The 16,928-nt window shown below is 35.9% G+C and overlaps 1 protein-coding gene across 1 annotated transcript; it reads left to right on the plus strand.

The window, feature by feature from the left end:
• Positions 1-15,735: 15,735 nt before the first annotated feature.
• Positions 15,736-16,167, plus strand: LOC142172631 (uncharacterized). Its single transcript, XM_075236296.1, has one exon. The coding sequence runs from the start codon at positions 15,736-15,738 to the stop codon at positions 16,165-16,167; it is 432 nt and encodes a 143-aa protein (XP_075092397.1).
• The last annotated feature ends 761 nt before the right edge of the window (positions 16,168-16,928 follow it).

The raw sequence follows: 16,928 nt of genomic DNA on the forward strand, positions 1-16,928 counted from the left end.
TGGTTTTCAGGGTAACCGGAATGAATTTTGAAGAACAATTCTCAGTTTGAAGCTTAAAATTTAAAAGGTTTACCCAAGTTTTGTCTTGTTAGTATATGATCTCGGATTGGAAATTTTATGATTTGGTTAGCTCTGTTAGGTGATTTGGGACTTAGGAGTGCGATCGGAATGTGTTTTGGAGGTACGGAGTAGATTTAGGCTTGAATTGGCGAAATTGGAATTTTGGCGTTTTCCGGTTGATAGGTGAGATTTTTATATAGGGGTCGGAATGGAATTCCGGAAGTTGTAGTAGATTCGTTATGTCATTTGGGATGTGTGTACAAAAGTTCAGGTCATTCGGACGTGGTTTGGTAGAAATTTTGATCAAAAGCATAATTTAAAAGATTTTGGAACCTTAGGCTTGAATCCGATGTGTTTTGGTTGATTCGACATCGTTTAAGATGTTTTGAGGATTGGTATAAGATTGAATAGTGGTACATGACTTGTTGGTGCTTTTGGTTGAGGTCCTGGGGGCCTCGGAGTGATTTCGGATGATTGATGGAAAGTTGGAGTTGAGTTTGGAAGCTGAAGCATTTTTATTGTTGTCATAACCGCACCTGCAGTGGGGAGGCCGCAGGTGCGATGCCTGCATAAGCGGAAGGCAGTCGTAGATGCGGCCAAGTAAAAGGTTAACGGGAACCGCAGAAGCGATCGAGAAGGCGCACCTGCGGTGGCGTAGGTGCGATATTTCAACCGCAGATGCGGAAATGGTCAATTAAGTGAATGCCGTAGGTGCGGTGGTCTAGACCGTAGAAGCGGGACTGCAGGTGCGAAAAGCTTGGGCCAGAAGGTATAAAAGAATTCCTTCGCAATTTTTGAGTTGTTCTTCATCATTTCAAGTCGGTTCTGGAGCTTTTTAGGAAATTTTGAAAAGGGATTCAAGGGATAACATTTGGAGGTAAGATTTTTGAACCTAATAATCGATCCTATAGCATTATTTCACTGATTTGGCTTGGAATTAATGGAAATTAAGGGTTAAAAAAATTGGGGATTAGGGCTTGGTATTAGAGACCTTGATTTGAGGATTTGAGGGGCCATTTGTAGTCGGATTTTGGGACTTTTGATATGTATGAACTCGTGGGGAGATGAGGATTCTATTGATATGATTTTATCGGATTCCGAGACGTGGGCCCGGGGGGCGAGTTTGGCCAATTTCGGAATTTTTGAGTTAATTAGATTATTTTCGCTTGGGCTTTGTTCCTTTAGTGTGTATTAACGATGTGGAACTGATTTTGGTTAGATTCGGAACAATTGGAAACTGATTCGAGAGGAAAGGGCATCGCGGGCTAGAGTTTGGACCGGATCGAGGTAAGTAATGATTGTAAATGTTTGTCTTGAGAGTATGAAACCTTAGATTTCACATCGTTGTGCTATATTGATGTGACGTATATGCTAGATGACGAGCGTGGGGTCATGCACTATTAGGAATTGAGACTTAGTCCATCCCGGATGACTGTTTTACTGCGTATTTGATTGAAAACTGTTTATTATCATCATGTTTTGGGCTGAATTCCATATTTGGGCCTCGTGCCAACTTTTTTGGACCATTAGGGGATTTTTACTTTTATTTTTCACTGTTTTAACTTTGTACTTGTACTCAGTCATGCTATAATCTACTGTACTCATAACTCAACCATCTTTACTCTCTCTTTGACATTTTAAATGTTTTTTTGGGTTGAGCATTATGTGTTACTATTGCCCGAGTGGCTTGAGAGATTTCTGATTGAGTGAGGCCGAGGGCCTGTGTTGTGAGGATATTATGGGATCGGGTTGCGCGCAACAGTAGTGTGGTACCGATTTATGATTATGAGGCTGAGGGTCTGATTTGTTACACCACAAGGTGACTTGATATAAGGTCGGGAGCCTGTTTGATTATGCCACGAGATGGCTTGATATTACGCTTGGGCCGTAAGGGGCCCCTCCTAGAGTCTGTACACATTCAGTGAGCGCGGGTACCCTGAGTGAGTGATATATTTATTATGCCACGAGATGGCTTGATATTGCGCTTGGGTCGTAAGGGGCCCCTCCTTTAGTCTATACACCCCCAGTGAGCTCGGGTACCCGGTGTGATATGTGATATAGCCCGAGGAGCTGATGTTGTTCCATGTTATTGCCCGAGGGGCGGTTCTTGATTTATGTTATACCCGAGGGGCTGATTACCAGTGATTGTGAGGTAGCCCGAGGGGCTGGTTCTGTTGATATTATGCCCGAGGGGCGATTTACGATACATATTTTGCCCGAGGGACTGCTTACATTTCTATCATGTTTACTCACTATTTTATCACTCGTTTGAAACTATTAAAAATTTGTTTTAAAAGGTTTTTACCGGAACTGAGCATGATTTACGAAGAAAATGATTTATGTACTGTGTTGGAACTATCTTGCCTTTGTTGTAGCATTTTGACGTGGTTTACGTGTTTTCTTACTACTCAGCTTTCATTTACCTTTATTACTTACTGAGTTGGAGTAATCACATTACTCCCTGCACTATGTGTGCAGATTCAGGTATTTCTGAACCCGGTAGCGGGTGTTGATTGCTCAGAGGCAGAGTCATCGGAGTTTAGCAAGGTAGCTGCCCGGCATTCGCAGCATTGCTTTTCTCCCTCTTATTTTCATTAGACTGTATTTAGTACATTTTCAGACTTTTCATTGTATCAGACCTTAGTAGGTGCTCGTGACTTGTGACACCCCGATGTCGGGTTTGTATATTTTTTCCACACTATTCATTTAGACTTACATTATGAAACATTTGTTTAATTAATGGTTTAAAATGATTCTTATTGATTAATGGTTAATTTGGGAGTTTTGTCAGCTGACCTAGTTTTACGATGGGCGCCATCACGACCCGGTCGGTTTTAGGGTCGTGACATTTCTAAATTTCAGCACTTGATAAGCTGAAGTTTTTGTCCTGGACTCAATAGTTTTTGTTGTAAAGCTTTTTCAAAAAACTTCAACAAAAATTGCTAAAGTTATTTAGTGGATTTCTAAAAACTTCAGCACTTGATAAGCTGAAGTTTTTGTCCTAAAGTTTTTTCAAGTACTTCAGCAGAAACTGCTGAAGTTATTTAGTGGATTTCTAAAAACTTCAGCACTTGATAAGATGAAGTTTTTGTCCTAGAGTCGACACTTTTGTTATGACTTTTAACCAAAACTTCAGCTTAAAAAGCAGAAGTTATTTACTTCATGCTGAAGTTTAGCATGCTGAACTTCAACAAAAATATATTTAAAATTCATGAAAAAAGATACAAACGTATTTGATTCAATCCAAGTCAACTAAAAAATGAATTAATACTAATAGAACAAAAATTTAAAATACAGACATCACATAATTCACACAATATAATGTATATTCACAAAATCAAATTTTATTTTCATTTACATCCTTGAAAAAAAGAAAAAATTAGTTTTTTGTTTACAAGTTATTCTCTATTCAAAAAATTCACAAAGTGTCTTCATATTCTCCATAGTCATGTCCTAGTTGCTCTTCTGAGGTTTCTTAACCGCTATCTTGTTACCACTTTCTATGAGTCCAAAGATTTGCAGCCAATTCTCTGTTGAATACCAATGCTTGCCTTTGGTTATAGAACTCTAAAATTCGCTTCCAATTGAACTTTACTACTATGATTTTTTTAGGAACTCATATGAGACCTAGACACTAGCAAATCTCAGTGTCAAACTTAAGAGATATGCCCAAGCTAAAGAGTTACTGGCATAATAACTTTGCACCATATACACACTTTACTATGTCTTCAACTGATTCACAGAAGCGGCAATACGTGCCCCTTACTTTACCACCTTGTACGGACCTCTGAATTACATTTGTCATATTCTTGCATTTCCCACATATGTGCATCTGGGAGGAGTCACTAAGTGTGAAAAGGCGTTCATGCAAATTCGCTGCAATACCATAAGCTATAAGACAGTCACGCTCCATTTCACCAAATTTAATTCCACCGAAGCATTTTCTGTCAGCCATAGGTTGGCGAAGTTTACTACTATGATTTTTTAGGAACTCCCATCTTCTTTCATAAAAAAAAAGAAAATATTGGCAAAGACATGTTTACTGGTGTGCAGTTGGGAATTCGTGGCCACTCTCCTTCACATATGAAGTATTTCGGCTTTTCCTTTATTATCTTTGCTTCCCATGAACTCCCTGCTACACCCAATAAGCATGTCTTTGACTAAATTTTCTTATTTTTCTTTGAATATAAATTTAAAGAAATATGATAGAAATCTATGGATGGCTATGAAATTTTCAAGTGAAAAGATTGTTAATATAGCCAAAGAGTGCACCTAATCAATTTAATATCTATAAATGTAAAAGGATATCAATTTAATATAATACTGAAGAGATTGTTAACTGTATTACGTTCAGAGAAATTAAATATAACAAGATAAGTAGGTGGTAAAATAAGTAAGTGGTAAATGCTAGTAGTTGGTAAATGCAATAAAAATAGTAAAAAAATAAGGCCACAGTTTTTCTATAGTAAAAAAATAACTTCATTTACTATATGGTCAGAGAAATTTAAATGAAAGATGAAGTAGGTGATAGGTGATAAATGACAAAATGTAGCTAGTAAATGCAAAAAAGATAAGTATCAAGTTTAAAAAATACCAAAACATGCTGAAATTTTTGTCGTAAAGCTTTTTCAAAAACCTTCAGCCCAATGTGTTGAAGTTATTTAGTTCATTTCTAAAATTTCAGCACTTGATAAGCTGAAGTTTTTTTCCTGGACTCAATAGTTTTTGTCGTAAAACTTTTTCAAAAAACTTCAGCAGAAACTGCTGAAGTTATTTAGTGGATTTTTAAAAACTTCAGCCCTTGATAAGCTGAAGTTTTTGTCCTGGATTCAATAGTTTTTGTCGTAAAGCTTTTTCAAAAACTTCAGCAGCAACTACTTGTAATGACCCGACCGGTCCTTTTAAGCTTTTGCACTTTGCTCGCCAGTTCTCGGGCATGTCTAGCCCCGTGTGATGTATTATGACTTATGTAAATCGTCGGTTTTGGTTTTCAGGTTAACCGGAATGAATTTTGAAGAACAATTCTCAGTTTCAAGCTTAAAAAGCTGAAGTTTTTCTCCTATAGTAGATACTTTTGTTATGACTTTTAACTAAAACTTTAGCTTAAAAAGCAAAAGTCATTTACTTCATGCTGAAGTTTTTTCAACAAAAATGTACTTAAAATTCATGATAAAAGACACAAAACATATTTGATTGAACACAAGTCAACTAAAAAACTAATTAATGTATATTAACAAAATCCAAATTTTGTGCAGCCAATCCTCTAATCAAAAAATTCACACCGAGTCCCTTCAAAATCTCCATAATCATGTCCTAGGCGCTCTTCTGGAGTTTCATAACCGCTATCTTGTTTCTACTTTTCATGAGCCCAAAGATTAGCAGCCAATTCTCTCCTGAATGTCAATGCCTGACTTTGATCGAACTTAAAGACATCTTCTTTATTCAACCGCATATCAATGAGTTTAAGAGCAAATACGCCACAATCAACACTACAAAAAGAACATGAAAGGGAAATTGAAGAATAGTTAACACAAGGGCAAAAAATAATAAACATAAGATGCATGGTAAAACATATGCGAAACACGTACTTGTTACCCTGTAGCGGTGTGTTCATCCACTTAATTTGAAATTTTTCCACAAGACTTTTCCCATAACTTTTATTGTTTGTACCAAAGTCCATGCATGAGACAGTGTGGGATCAACCGGGCATAATTTCTGACATGTTCAAGGGCACGCTCATATGTTACATTGCCCATGGAATCATACACATATATAGTTTTATCTTTAAAGTCCAGAATTCCAAAAAAGTAGTGCGTAGATCTCTGGCCCGATAGTGGCTTAATTCGAAATGGACAAAATACTTTTTCAGCAGATGCCCATATGATACCACAGGAAAGGTCGAGGCCTTTTACGTAGTTGGCCACCTTTTCATTCGTTTATTCTTCAACAAACCAACTAAAGTCGGTAAGTGCCTCAATAACCACTTCTTCTTCTTTTTCATAATCCTCACTTTCCTGTTTTTTAGATGTCCTCTTTCTCTTTGATTTGCTCTTTTTTTTATCCTCCATTCTCTTTTCCTTCTTTTTTCTAATTTTCTCCTTCTGTTCTTCTGAAGGATGAATACTAGCCAACTTGGTCATATAATGATCAAAAACTAAATTTGTTATTGCACATCTTGATTTTGGATAACTTGGAAGGTGATAGCAATATTTTTTGCGCAAGAAATATATGCCCACTTCCATATGCTGCAAATGAACAACAACAAATGGAAACATGTGAAATAAAAAATTCAGCATGCATAAGTATGAAGTTTAAAAAAACACATTACAAAACTACAAACAACATGACAAAAACCTAAGTATATTTAGTTTGAAGTGTTAGGAAATAATCTAAAAAACTTCAGCATGTTTGATTTAAAAGTTTACAAAAAAACTAGAGAATGCATGTCAAAAACTTCAGCAAGGTTATGCTAAAGTTGTAGCAAATAAGCTAAAAAACATCAGTAGTTTACTATGAATAAAGCTGAAGTTTGCCAAATTACAATAGAAGAAGTTTTGGGAAATACAGTTGAAAACCAATTCAAAAAATAAACTTAATAACTTACTTCATCCGAAAGATCAGAGCTAGGATCCACAAGCTCGGTAAAGAATAATTTTGAAATATCAATTCCAGCTAATCTGAATGGATTGGAATTATATGCACCGGCATCCGTCTCCAACCACTCTGTAAATCGTTGCATCAATCCACTATCTTGGTTAACATAATGTAAGGGACACCTTCGTGTAGTCTTTCCTACTTTCCAATCTTTCCCCCATCGCTTTTGTGTAGGAATGATGTAAGGAGATCTCAACCAAATACTCTCCACACGAATCCTTTTCCCTTTTTTATCTTGTTTTCTCTTTGCTTGCTCTTCCTGCTATCCCGTCACAACTAACTGTTGTTGTTCAGCAGTAGGGGGAAAACCACAGCCATCATGGTAGATACTTCACCAACTCCATGTTGTTCATGATGTTCTTGTCTCTCTTCACCACCACCAACAACAACAGGAGCAGAATTACCTCCTGAACCAGTCCCTTATGTACTACCCAGCGAAAATGAACATAAATTGAAGTTGGGGATATCACTGGTGTCACGCATAGGAGAACTGGAAACCTTCCTTCTCTTAGGATTTGGAAGAAGTTGAGATGCATCAGAAGAGATCTGCAAAAGCAAGGAAAATATAAACATAAATACAACTGATACAAAACACATTAGGCAAAAAAATACCTTGTAATCGAATTGCAGAAAATAACTAAATGGTCTAACTGTTAAGACCCAAATGGTGTTTACATTCCAACAGATCCACTTCCTTTACCTTCAGATACGCCTATATCTTCATGCAAAAAAACAACTAAATAAAACTGACTAAATTTTATAAAATAATACAAACACACTTCACACATGTCTGTGAGCCAACAGGTGTGAATAGATGTATTTCTCCTTTTTGATATAGCTGAACAAGCTCACCAAATTCTTTTTGAGATGCATTGAGTGTTTCTGAATAATCATTCAAAACATAAAAAACAAAATAAAGTGTGTAAAATTTCAAACTGTAAAAAATATACTTGGATAAAATGTAATAAATTCATGATCTATAGAATACCTTGATATTTGTCTTCCACTGTGGTTCCCCCAGGCTGCATGCCTTTGTCGATATCAGTAGTTCCAGCTTCATTCAATTGTGCACCAACGTCGAGGAGCATTGGAGTATTCTCTGGAAGGTTTTTCTCAACTCTATCTTCATTCAATTCAGCATTATCAAAGAGTTTTTGAGTTGTGTCAATTGAAGCACAACTATTTTCAACTTCCACTGCATATTCATAAAGAGGGGGGATGGATCAATGACCTATATATATATATATATATATATATATATATATATATATATATATATATATATATATATATATATATATATATATATATAACATACAATATATACTACAAATAATAACAATTTCCTGTGTATCTTCACCTACAAGTTTCTTGTTGTAACGACCCAACCGGTCGTTTTAAGAATCAATGCCCCAATCCCCTATTAACTGTTTTTCCCGTGTTTGTTTATGCTATTTTGATTCGCCGGGATGTTTGGTTTTGAGTTTCGGAGTGTTTTGGGACACTTAGTCCCTAAATGAGAGTTTAAGCTTTAGAATTTGGACCATAGTCGGAGCACTGTGAAGACGGCCTCAGAATGGAATTCTGTTGGTTCTGTTAGCTTCGTTGGGTGATTTCAGGCTTAGGGGCGTGTTTGGATTGTGTTTTGGAGGTCCGTAGCTAATTTAGGCTTGAAATGCCGAAAGTTGAATTTTTAAAATTTCCGGTTCGATAGTGAGATTTTGATATCGGGGTCGGAATGGAATTCCAAAAGTTGGAATAGCTCCATAGTGTTGAATGTGACGTTCTTGCAAAATTTTAGGTCATTCGGATGAGGTTTGATAGACTTTTTGATCGAAAGAGTAATTTGAGAGTTTGGGAGTTCTTAGGCTTGAATCCGATGTTAATTTGGTGTTTTGATGTTGTTTTGAGTGTTCCGAATGTTGGAACAAGTTTGAATGATGTTATGGGATATGTTAGCATGTTTGGTTAAGGTCCCAAGGGCTTCGGGTGAGTTTCAGGTGGTTAAAAGAACAAAATTCTTATTTTGAAAGTTGCAGATTTCTTCAATTCTGTGTTGCAGAGATTTGGCCTTCGCGTTTGCGAGAGGACACTCGCGTTCACGAAGGGATGTGGCGTGAGGCAGGAGAATTTCCCTTTGCATTCACGACATTGCTCCCGCATTCGTGAAGGGTATGGCATAGTGTGCATCACGAACGCGAGTCAGGTTCCGCGTTCGCGTAGAGTATTTGGGATAGTTGGGAATCCAGGAGCTTCGTGCTTCGCATTCGCGTAGGTAGAGACGCGTCCACGAAGGCTTGGAGAGTTTGAGCATCACGTTCGCAAAGAGGTGTTCGCATTCGCAAAAGAGGAGTTGAATTGGTCGGTGATTTTGTGCTTCGCGAACGTGAGGTAATGGCCGCGTTCGCGAAGAAGGAAATGTCTGGGCACAAACTTTAAGTTAAAAAACGAGGGTTTGACCATTTTTATCAAAACTTAAGGTTGGGAGCTCGGATTTGAGCAAGGTTTTGAGGGATTTTTAAAGATATCGATTAGGTAATGATTCTTAACTTCTTTCTGCTTGTAACCCATTAATCTAAACATGAATTCATCATTTAAGTTCGGAAATTGTATGAAAATTGGGGGAAAATTCTTAGATAAAAAATTTGAGTTTTGATTGGGGATTTGACATTGGATTTAGATAATTTTGGTACGGTTAGACTTGTGAGAGTATGAGGATTCTGAAAATATAAATTTTACCCGATTCTGAGATGTGGGCCCGAGGGGCGTTTTGGTCATTTTATCTAATTTCATGTATTAGCTTAGAATTTGTTTGTAGAATCGGTTACTTGAAGTGTTATTTATATTATGCAATTGAATTGAATAGATTTGGGCCATTTGGAGTCGAGTACTCGTGGAAAGAATGTGGTTTCAGATTGATTTTGAGCCGGTTCGAGGTAAGTGGCTTGCCTAACCTTGTGTGGGGGAACTCCTCTTAGGATTTGGTATTGTTGATATTTGAAATGCCTTGTACGTGAGGTGACGAGTGCGTACTCGTGCTAATTGTTGAAAATTCTGTTTTCATTAAGTAACTTTAATTGTGTTTCTTTCCTGTTATTACTACTTGCAATTTCAGCCTGTTGTTAGCTTAGGAAAGCATGTTTAAGTGATTTAATTGCTTTATTTGCTCAAACCGCTTTACCTGAATTTTGTGCATCATGCTAGGATAGAATTACCTGTTTGCCTTAATATGAAATTGACATTTGCTGAATATTTTTTCATGTTGTTGCTTTGTATTTACATTTGGGACTACGGATGTGGGATTCCGGTAGATCCCCCTTGTTTGTTTATTTGGGATCCCCCTTGTCTGTTTATTTGTGACTATGGATGTGGGATTCCGGTAGATCCCCCTGCACAGTTATATGGAACTACGGGACTGCACCCGGTAGATTCCCCCAGTACTGAGTATTTATATTTGGGACTACGGATCGAGATTCCGGTAGATCCCCGTGCAATGATAGTTAGACTACGGGACGGGATCCTGGGAGATCCACTGGATAACTGTAATTGGGACTACAAGACGGTATCCTGGAAGGTACCCCGGTTGTTATCTCTGTGTTGAGCTGTATTTCCTTTCCGTGATTATTTTGTCTTTGTTCTAGTTGTTGTTGTTCTTTCTATTCTATGTTATTTCTTACTGTTGCACTTAATTATATTGTCTTATTCTACACTGTTATACCTTGTATTTTATTTAACCTCAGTAGGGCCTTGACCTTCCTCGTCACTACCCGACCAAGGTTAGGCTTGGCACTTACTGAGTACCGCTGTAGTGTACTCATGCTCTTTCTGTGCATGTTTTTCATGTGCAGATCCAAGTACTTCCACTCAGTCTTATCATCCTTGAGGCGAGGCGCTTCTGTAGAGACTTCGAGGTATATCTGCTACATCCGCTGACCGAGAAGTCCCTTTCTATCTTTCTGTAATAGTATATTCCTTTAGTATTTTCCTTTTTGTTAGACATTTCTGGAGTTAGAGCTTCTTATGTATCTCTTAGCTTGTGATTCATGGGGTTCCAGATTTTGGGAAGTATTAGGTTGAGATTCTTGTACTGTTATATACCAGGCGGCATCTTAAACGCTATTTTAGATGTTATTTCGGTTTTATATTATTTTCTTTCTGCAAATTATTCTTTTTCCGCATTTGTTAGGCTTGCCTAGTTGTAGAGACTAGGTGTCATCACGATAGTTCACGGAGGGTGAACTAGGGTCGTGACACTTGCAAATAGCTAGTACTTCTCCAAACCGAATGTCTTTCCTAATAGTGCTAGACACATCACTCGATGTCAGTTCTAAAGTACCAACAGGTGCTTGATCTCCATCGCCAAACAAATTGCCTTTTGCAATATCACTACCCAAAGCATAACTCGGCGCATGTTTTTCAATATCAACAACTTGATCATCTGCACCTTTCTCAGTTGATAACTCTTCATCATTCCCATCTTTACTCAGTCTATAAACACTAGATTGTTCCTCTCCAACTTCTTGTTGAACATGTTCATCGCCTTCAAGAGCTGCTTTCTCACGTGTAGCATTATCATCTGTGACTTTATGCGAAGCATCATGAGCAGCATGTTCTTCAGTATTAACAACTTGATTATCTGCACCTTGCTTGCTTCCAACATTCTCAGTTGATAATTGTTCATCATTTCTATCTCTGCTCAGTCTATCAACACTTGAACGTTCCTCTTCAACTTGTTCTTGAACATGTTGATCGCCTTCAAAAGCCACGTCCTCATGTGTAGCATTTTCATCTGCGACTTTATGCAATGCATCATGAACAACATTAATATCCAATAGATGTTCGTAACAGTCGTTCATCCTATCATGTTGTTGATAGTTACTCAAATCAAAATTGCCATCATCTATTCCATTTGATTTGTCGACAATCTTAAACAATTGTTCAAACTTCTCATCGAAATATTCCTAGAAAAAAATTACTAACAATGATTAATCTGAATAACATTAGCAGAAATAAAAAGACTTCTCTATAAATTAGCTTACCTTTACTTTTTCAAAAACCGCATCTACAATAGCAGATCGCTCATCCTGTTTAAACTTATCGAAAACTTCTTTCAAGATCGTGCTTCTTTCTTTTTCTGCATGCCTTTGAACCTCCATTGTTACCCTTTAGTATAGAGACACACAACCAAAATTCAGATATAAAAGAATGTTGAAGTTCATCACAAACAGAACAAAACTTTAGCTAAAAACATGCTGCAGTTTTACAAAAACACAACCAAAAAACTTCAGCTCAAAACTTACAGAACATATTGTGTCGAGTAATTCATTCTCAAACTCCGTTGTAGAATGGTTAGAACAACTCTGGGTACGAGATGATTCGCCAATAATAGGAGTTCTATTCGCTTCTTTTGATTGACTCCGACTACGTGGTGATTCGCCAATAACAGGAGTTTGATTCGCTTCTTTTGATCGACTCAGACTACGTGGTGATTCACCAATTGAAGGAACCATATTAAGTACCTTTGAACAAATTCGGATGCATGGTAATTGTCCAATTAAAGGCATTGAATTCAATTCCTCTTCTGTAGGAATTATATTCAATACCCTAAAGTTGCAATATTTCTGTTTAATACAAGAAAGTATATTATGAGGGGAAAAAACTAATGCGTCAACATATTAACACAAAGACAAAAAAAATTAACTTACATCATGATTACTGAAGAAATCAAAAAGTTTATTATATTTAGGCTCTCCCACATATACATAACGTAACATTCTGGGAACCTGAGGGGTATCAAGGTACTCATCCTCTCTTATATACTTCTCCCGAATATCTGGGAAGCGCTCATAGAACCAAACACATAACGGATATGAAAATCCACCAACTTTATACTCAGTTGAATGAAATTTGTTCTGCTTGTCCAATGCATGTTTCATTGAGTAAATGAGCTTCTCATAACACACATTACCCCAAGGATATTCAGCACAAACCTTATCATCTTCAACAATAGCTACATACTCCTCCAGCACAGATGATTCAGTCTTTTTCCCAAACAAAATAGACTCTACAACAAGAATTTCCATAAGCTTCACAACATCATCATCACTCTCGCATACATGACTGTAATTCACAGCATTCTTTGGAATTTCATTCCGAGTCATAAATCTTGAATATCCTTCAAGGTCACACCCTTGGACTTACCAAAATAGCGCTTCGGAATATTGCTCTTTCGATTAATTGGTTTTTCAACATTATGTGCTGTGATCCGCAAACCGCACATAATATGAAAGTTTTCAAGGGTAAAGGAAATATCATGGCCAAAAATCTTGAAACTAATGGAGTCTCGATCATTGGTGAATATTCAAGAAAGACACAAACAATGAACCAACTTCATGCTACATTTGAAATTCTCCATAGCCATAATATATCGAAATGTACCATTATTAAGATTATCCCGTTTTGTAAGAGTCAAGAAACTTGCAATTAAACTCTTCAAATCGTGGTTCCCCTTCCTGTAACCCTTACAGTTAAACCAATCTTGAAACTCAAAATATCTTTGCCCTGGTTTTGTAGGTGGAGCAGCAGGGACGAAATGACCTGAGGGTAATATATATTGTTTAGGTGCTTTAGGTGCTTTAGGTGCATTAGCTGCTTTAGGATCTTTAGGTGCTTTAGGTGCCATCTGTTCAAAAAAGTAAAAGATACAAAAAATAACATCAGGACATTATCAAAAAAAATCAGTTAAAACTTCAACTCTAAGAAGGCTGAAGTTCACCAGTTACAAACAAAAACTTCAGTTCTAGAACTGAAGTTCGCCAGTTACAAACAAAAACTTCAGCTCTAGAGCTGAAGTTCGCCAGTTACAAAACAAAAACTTCAGCTCCTAGAGCTGAAGTTCACCAGTTATAAAAATAAAAACTTCAGCTCCTAAGCTGAAGTTCACCAGTTACAAAACAAAACATTCAGCAAAAAATATGTTGCAGTTTTTACAAAAAAACAAAACACAAATTCAAATCCAAAAATAATGCTGAAGTTCATAAAAAATATTTAAAAAAAAAACACAAAACATGAAACAAAACTTCAGCTCCTATCTAAGGTATCATTTAAGTATTATAAACTTCACACTTTAATAGAATCATCTATTTAACTCTCAAAATTTTGAAATATTTTGACGTTTCCAAAAACCACTGAAGAATTTATAGAATTTTCATCAACAATACAAACACACGTTCATAAAACCTAAAAACACAATCATAAAAGTAAAACTAATGCACTTATCAAACTAAACCCTAAGAAACTATTTTATCATAAATGCATGACTATCAAAACCAAAACAAGAAATTAAATCGTAAAAATTATACTAAAATAAAACCCAGAAAGTTAATGCAATGTACCTGTGATTAAATCGTAATGTTATTGGGGAACAAAAAATCAAAAACAACGACAAAAACCGTTTGATTTCTGATAAGAACAAATCAAAAAATGCGAATAACGGGAGAGAGAAAGAGACAGAGATACTAGAAGACTAGCGTATACTTGGAGAGAAAGTAGTCTTTTAATAAAGAGGGGTAAAATAGTCTTTTTAAAAGGCTTTTAACAAAAAAAAATGGATACGGATACAAACAGAAAAACAAAGCAGCTACAGGTTAAAAAGGTTTACCCGACCGCCTGTTGAAGTTTTGACAAAGCCCAACACTTTTACCACAACACCCACTCCTCCTTTTGTTTTATGCTTTTTCCTTTTTTTTTCTTTTCAAACCTTTATTTCATACTGTTAAGAAGTTATATGGTTTATAAGCATACATTGGATGAGCTTCAAGTATTTTCCACCATTAAAAGGATTCAGCAAAAACAAAATGTTTTTTAATTATTACAAGGATTTCTTTGTCACCATTACAATTCGACGATGTTTGTTTCGCTTGTTATAGAAACCTCAGTTCTTCAAGTTTAAGGTTAAATTTGAGTGCTAATTTATCTTAAATCACCAGTCAACGTTTTCAGAAACTAGTTGCATCTTGATTGTATAACGTTTAAAAAATATATACATTTGTTGAGATTATTAATGGTTAATAATAAATAAGAGGTCAAAGCAACAAAGAAAAAAATTGCATGGAAACTATTTGGATTGTTATTATCTTAATTATGAAGGAATATAATTTTAAATTTTTTAACATATATTAAAGTGGATAGCTTACCTTGCACCCAAAAAAAATGTTCTGCTCTGTTATGATAAATATCACATTATGGTGGATGTCTATTCTTCTTCCATGATCTTCATCTCAAATGCTTAATGACATACTCAATGACATATTTTGTATGTTCAATGACATATTTCATGACATATTTTCTTCACTTTTTATGCCTATATAAAGGCCTTGTAATAGATAGGAAAATACACACAATTGAAGAAGAAATAAGAATCTCTCTTCCTCTCTTTCTCTCTATATCTCTTAATTTGTTCTTGCTTGTTCTATATTGTTATTTTGGGTTATATTTTATAATACGTTATCAGCACGAGGCTCTACCATCTCAAGAAGATCTTTGAGAAAATTAAGGTATAATTTTTCTCAAATTTGTATTTTTTAAATTATGTCTGATATTATGAAAAGAAAGTTCGTTGCCCTTGAAATTTCGGGCAAGAACTATATGACATGGGTATTGGATGCTGAAATCCATTTAGATGCAATGGGTCTTGGATATGCCATTAAAGATAAAGATAAAACATCTACCCAAGACTGTGCTAAGGCCTTGATTTTCTTGCGCCATCACGTTGATGAAGGGTAGAAAATTGAATATCTCACAGTGAAAGATCCACTTGTTTTGTGGAATAGTTTAAAGGAAAGATATGACAACTTAAAGTTGGTAACTCTTCCACAAGCACGATATGATTGGGCTCATCTTAGGATCCAAGACTTTAAGTCTATTTCTGAATATAATTCTGCTATGTTTAGAATTACTTCTAAATTGAAACTCTGTGGAGATAATATCAGTGACTATGATATGCTTGAAAAAACGTTTACAATGTTTCATGCCTCCAATATGGTCTTGCAACAGCAGTACCGAGAGAAAGGCTTCAAAAAGTACTCTCAGTTGATTTCTCTTCTACTTGTGGCTGAACGAAACAATGAATTGCTTATGAGAAATCACGAAAATCGACCCACTGGATCTACACCATTGTCTAAAGAGGATGAGGTGTATTCCCATTATGCTAATCGTGGAAAAGGTCGTGGTCATATTCGTGATCGTGGTCGTGGACATATCCAAGGAAGAAAATTTCCTGGTGTTAATCATCCTCCACCGAAAAATAACTTCCAAAAATGGAAAGGGAAAGATGAGAAGCGAAACGCAGAGGGTTCAGAAACTAAATGCTATCGTTGCGGTGGAAAAAGGGCATTGGGCAAAAAATTTGTCGCATACCAAAATATTTGGTTGAGCTTTATCAAGCATCTCTGAAGAATAAAGGCCCTGAAGCCAATCTTGTCTATGACAATGAATTTGACATCACCCACTTGGATGTGGAAGATTTTTTTGAGCACCCTAATGAAAAAATAAACCACTTGATCGGTGATGGATCTGTGGTTAGAGATAATTGAGCAATTTAATTTTTATGCTTTCCTACTCGTAGTATGTAATGAATAAACATCTCGTAATTTTTATTGCACTTTATAATTCTTCTTATGTAGTTCTTAAGAATATTTTTATTTCCGAAATTTTATAAATTTCACAAACAAGTAGTAATATCCTATTAATTAGTATTCTAGTCTCAGTGATCTTTTAACAACTTTAACTTTCCTTTACGTTGCTTCAATTCTCTTTAAGAAAAGGTTTACAAGCATCCTGGAACAACTTTTGTTACTTCACCCTCAATTTTTTTATGAGTATGTTCTTTTCTTACACGGATCAATTATTTTTCATACAATGTGTAGGAAAATGTATTAGTCATATGTGTACTCGTATTATTTTTTGCGTAATTATTTGTATAATAATTAGAATTTGCCAGAAAATGCATTAAAGGCTGATATTGAATTATTGGTTTAACTTTATTTCTTTTCCATTTTTCTCTAAAAATACTAATATTTATTCATATACTTCTTTTGTATGTCAAACTACGGGAAGCAAATATGGATATCTTTCAAAGCAAACTTGGATCAAAGTTTAATTGTAAAAATATTTGCTTAATTGATTCATGTACGACACATACAATATTCAAAGAG

Source organism: Nicotiana tabacum, chromosome 18, assembly GCF_000715075.1.
Source record: "Nicotiana tabacum cultivar K326 chromosome 18, ASM71507v2, whole genome shotgun sequence".
NCBI lineage: Eukaryota > Viridiplantae > Streptophyta > Magnoliopsida > Solanales > Solanaceae > Nicotiana > Nicotiana tabacum.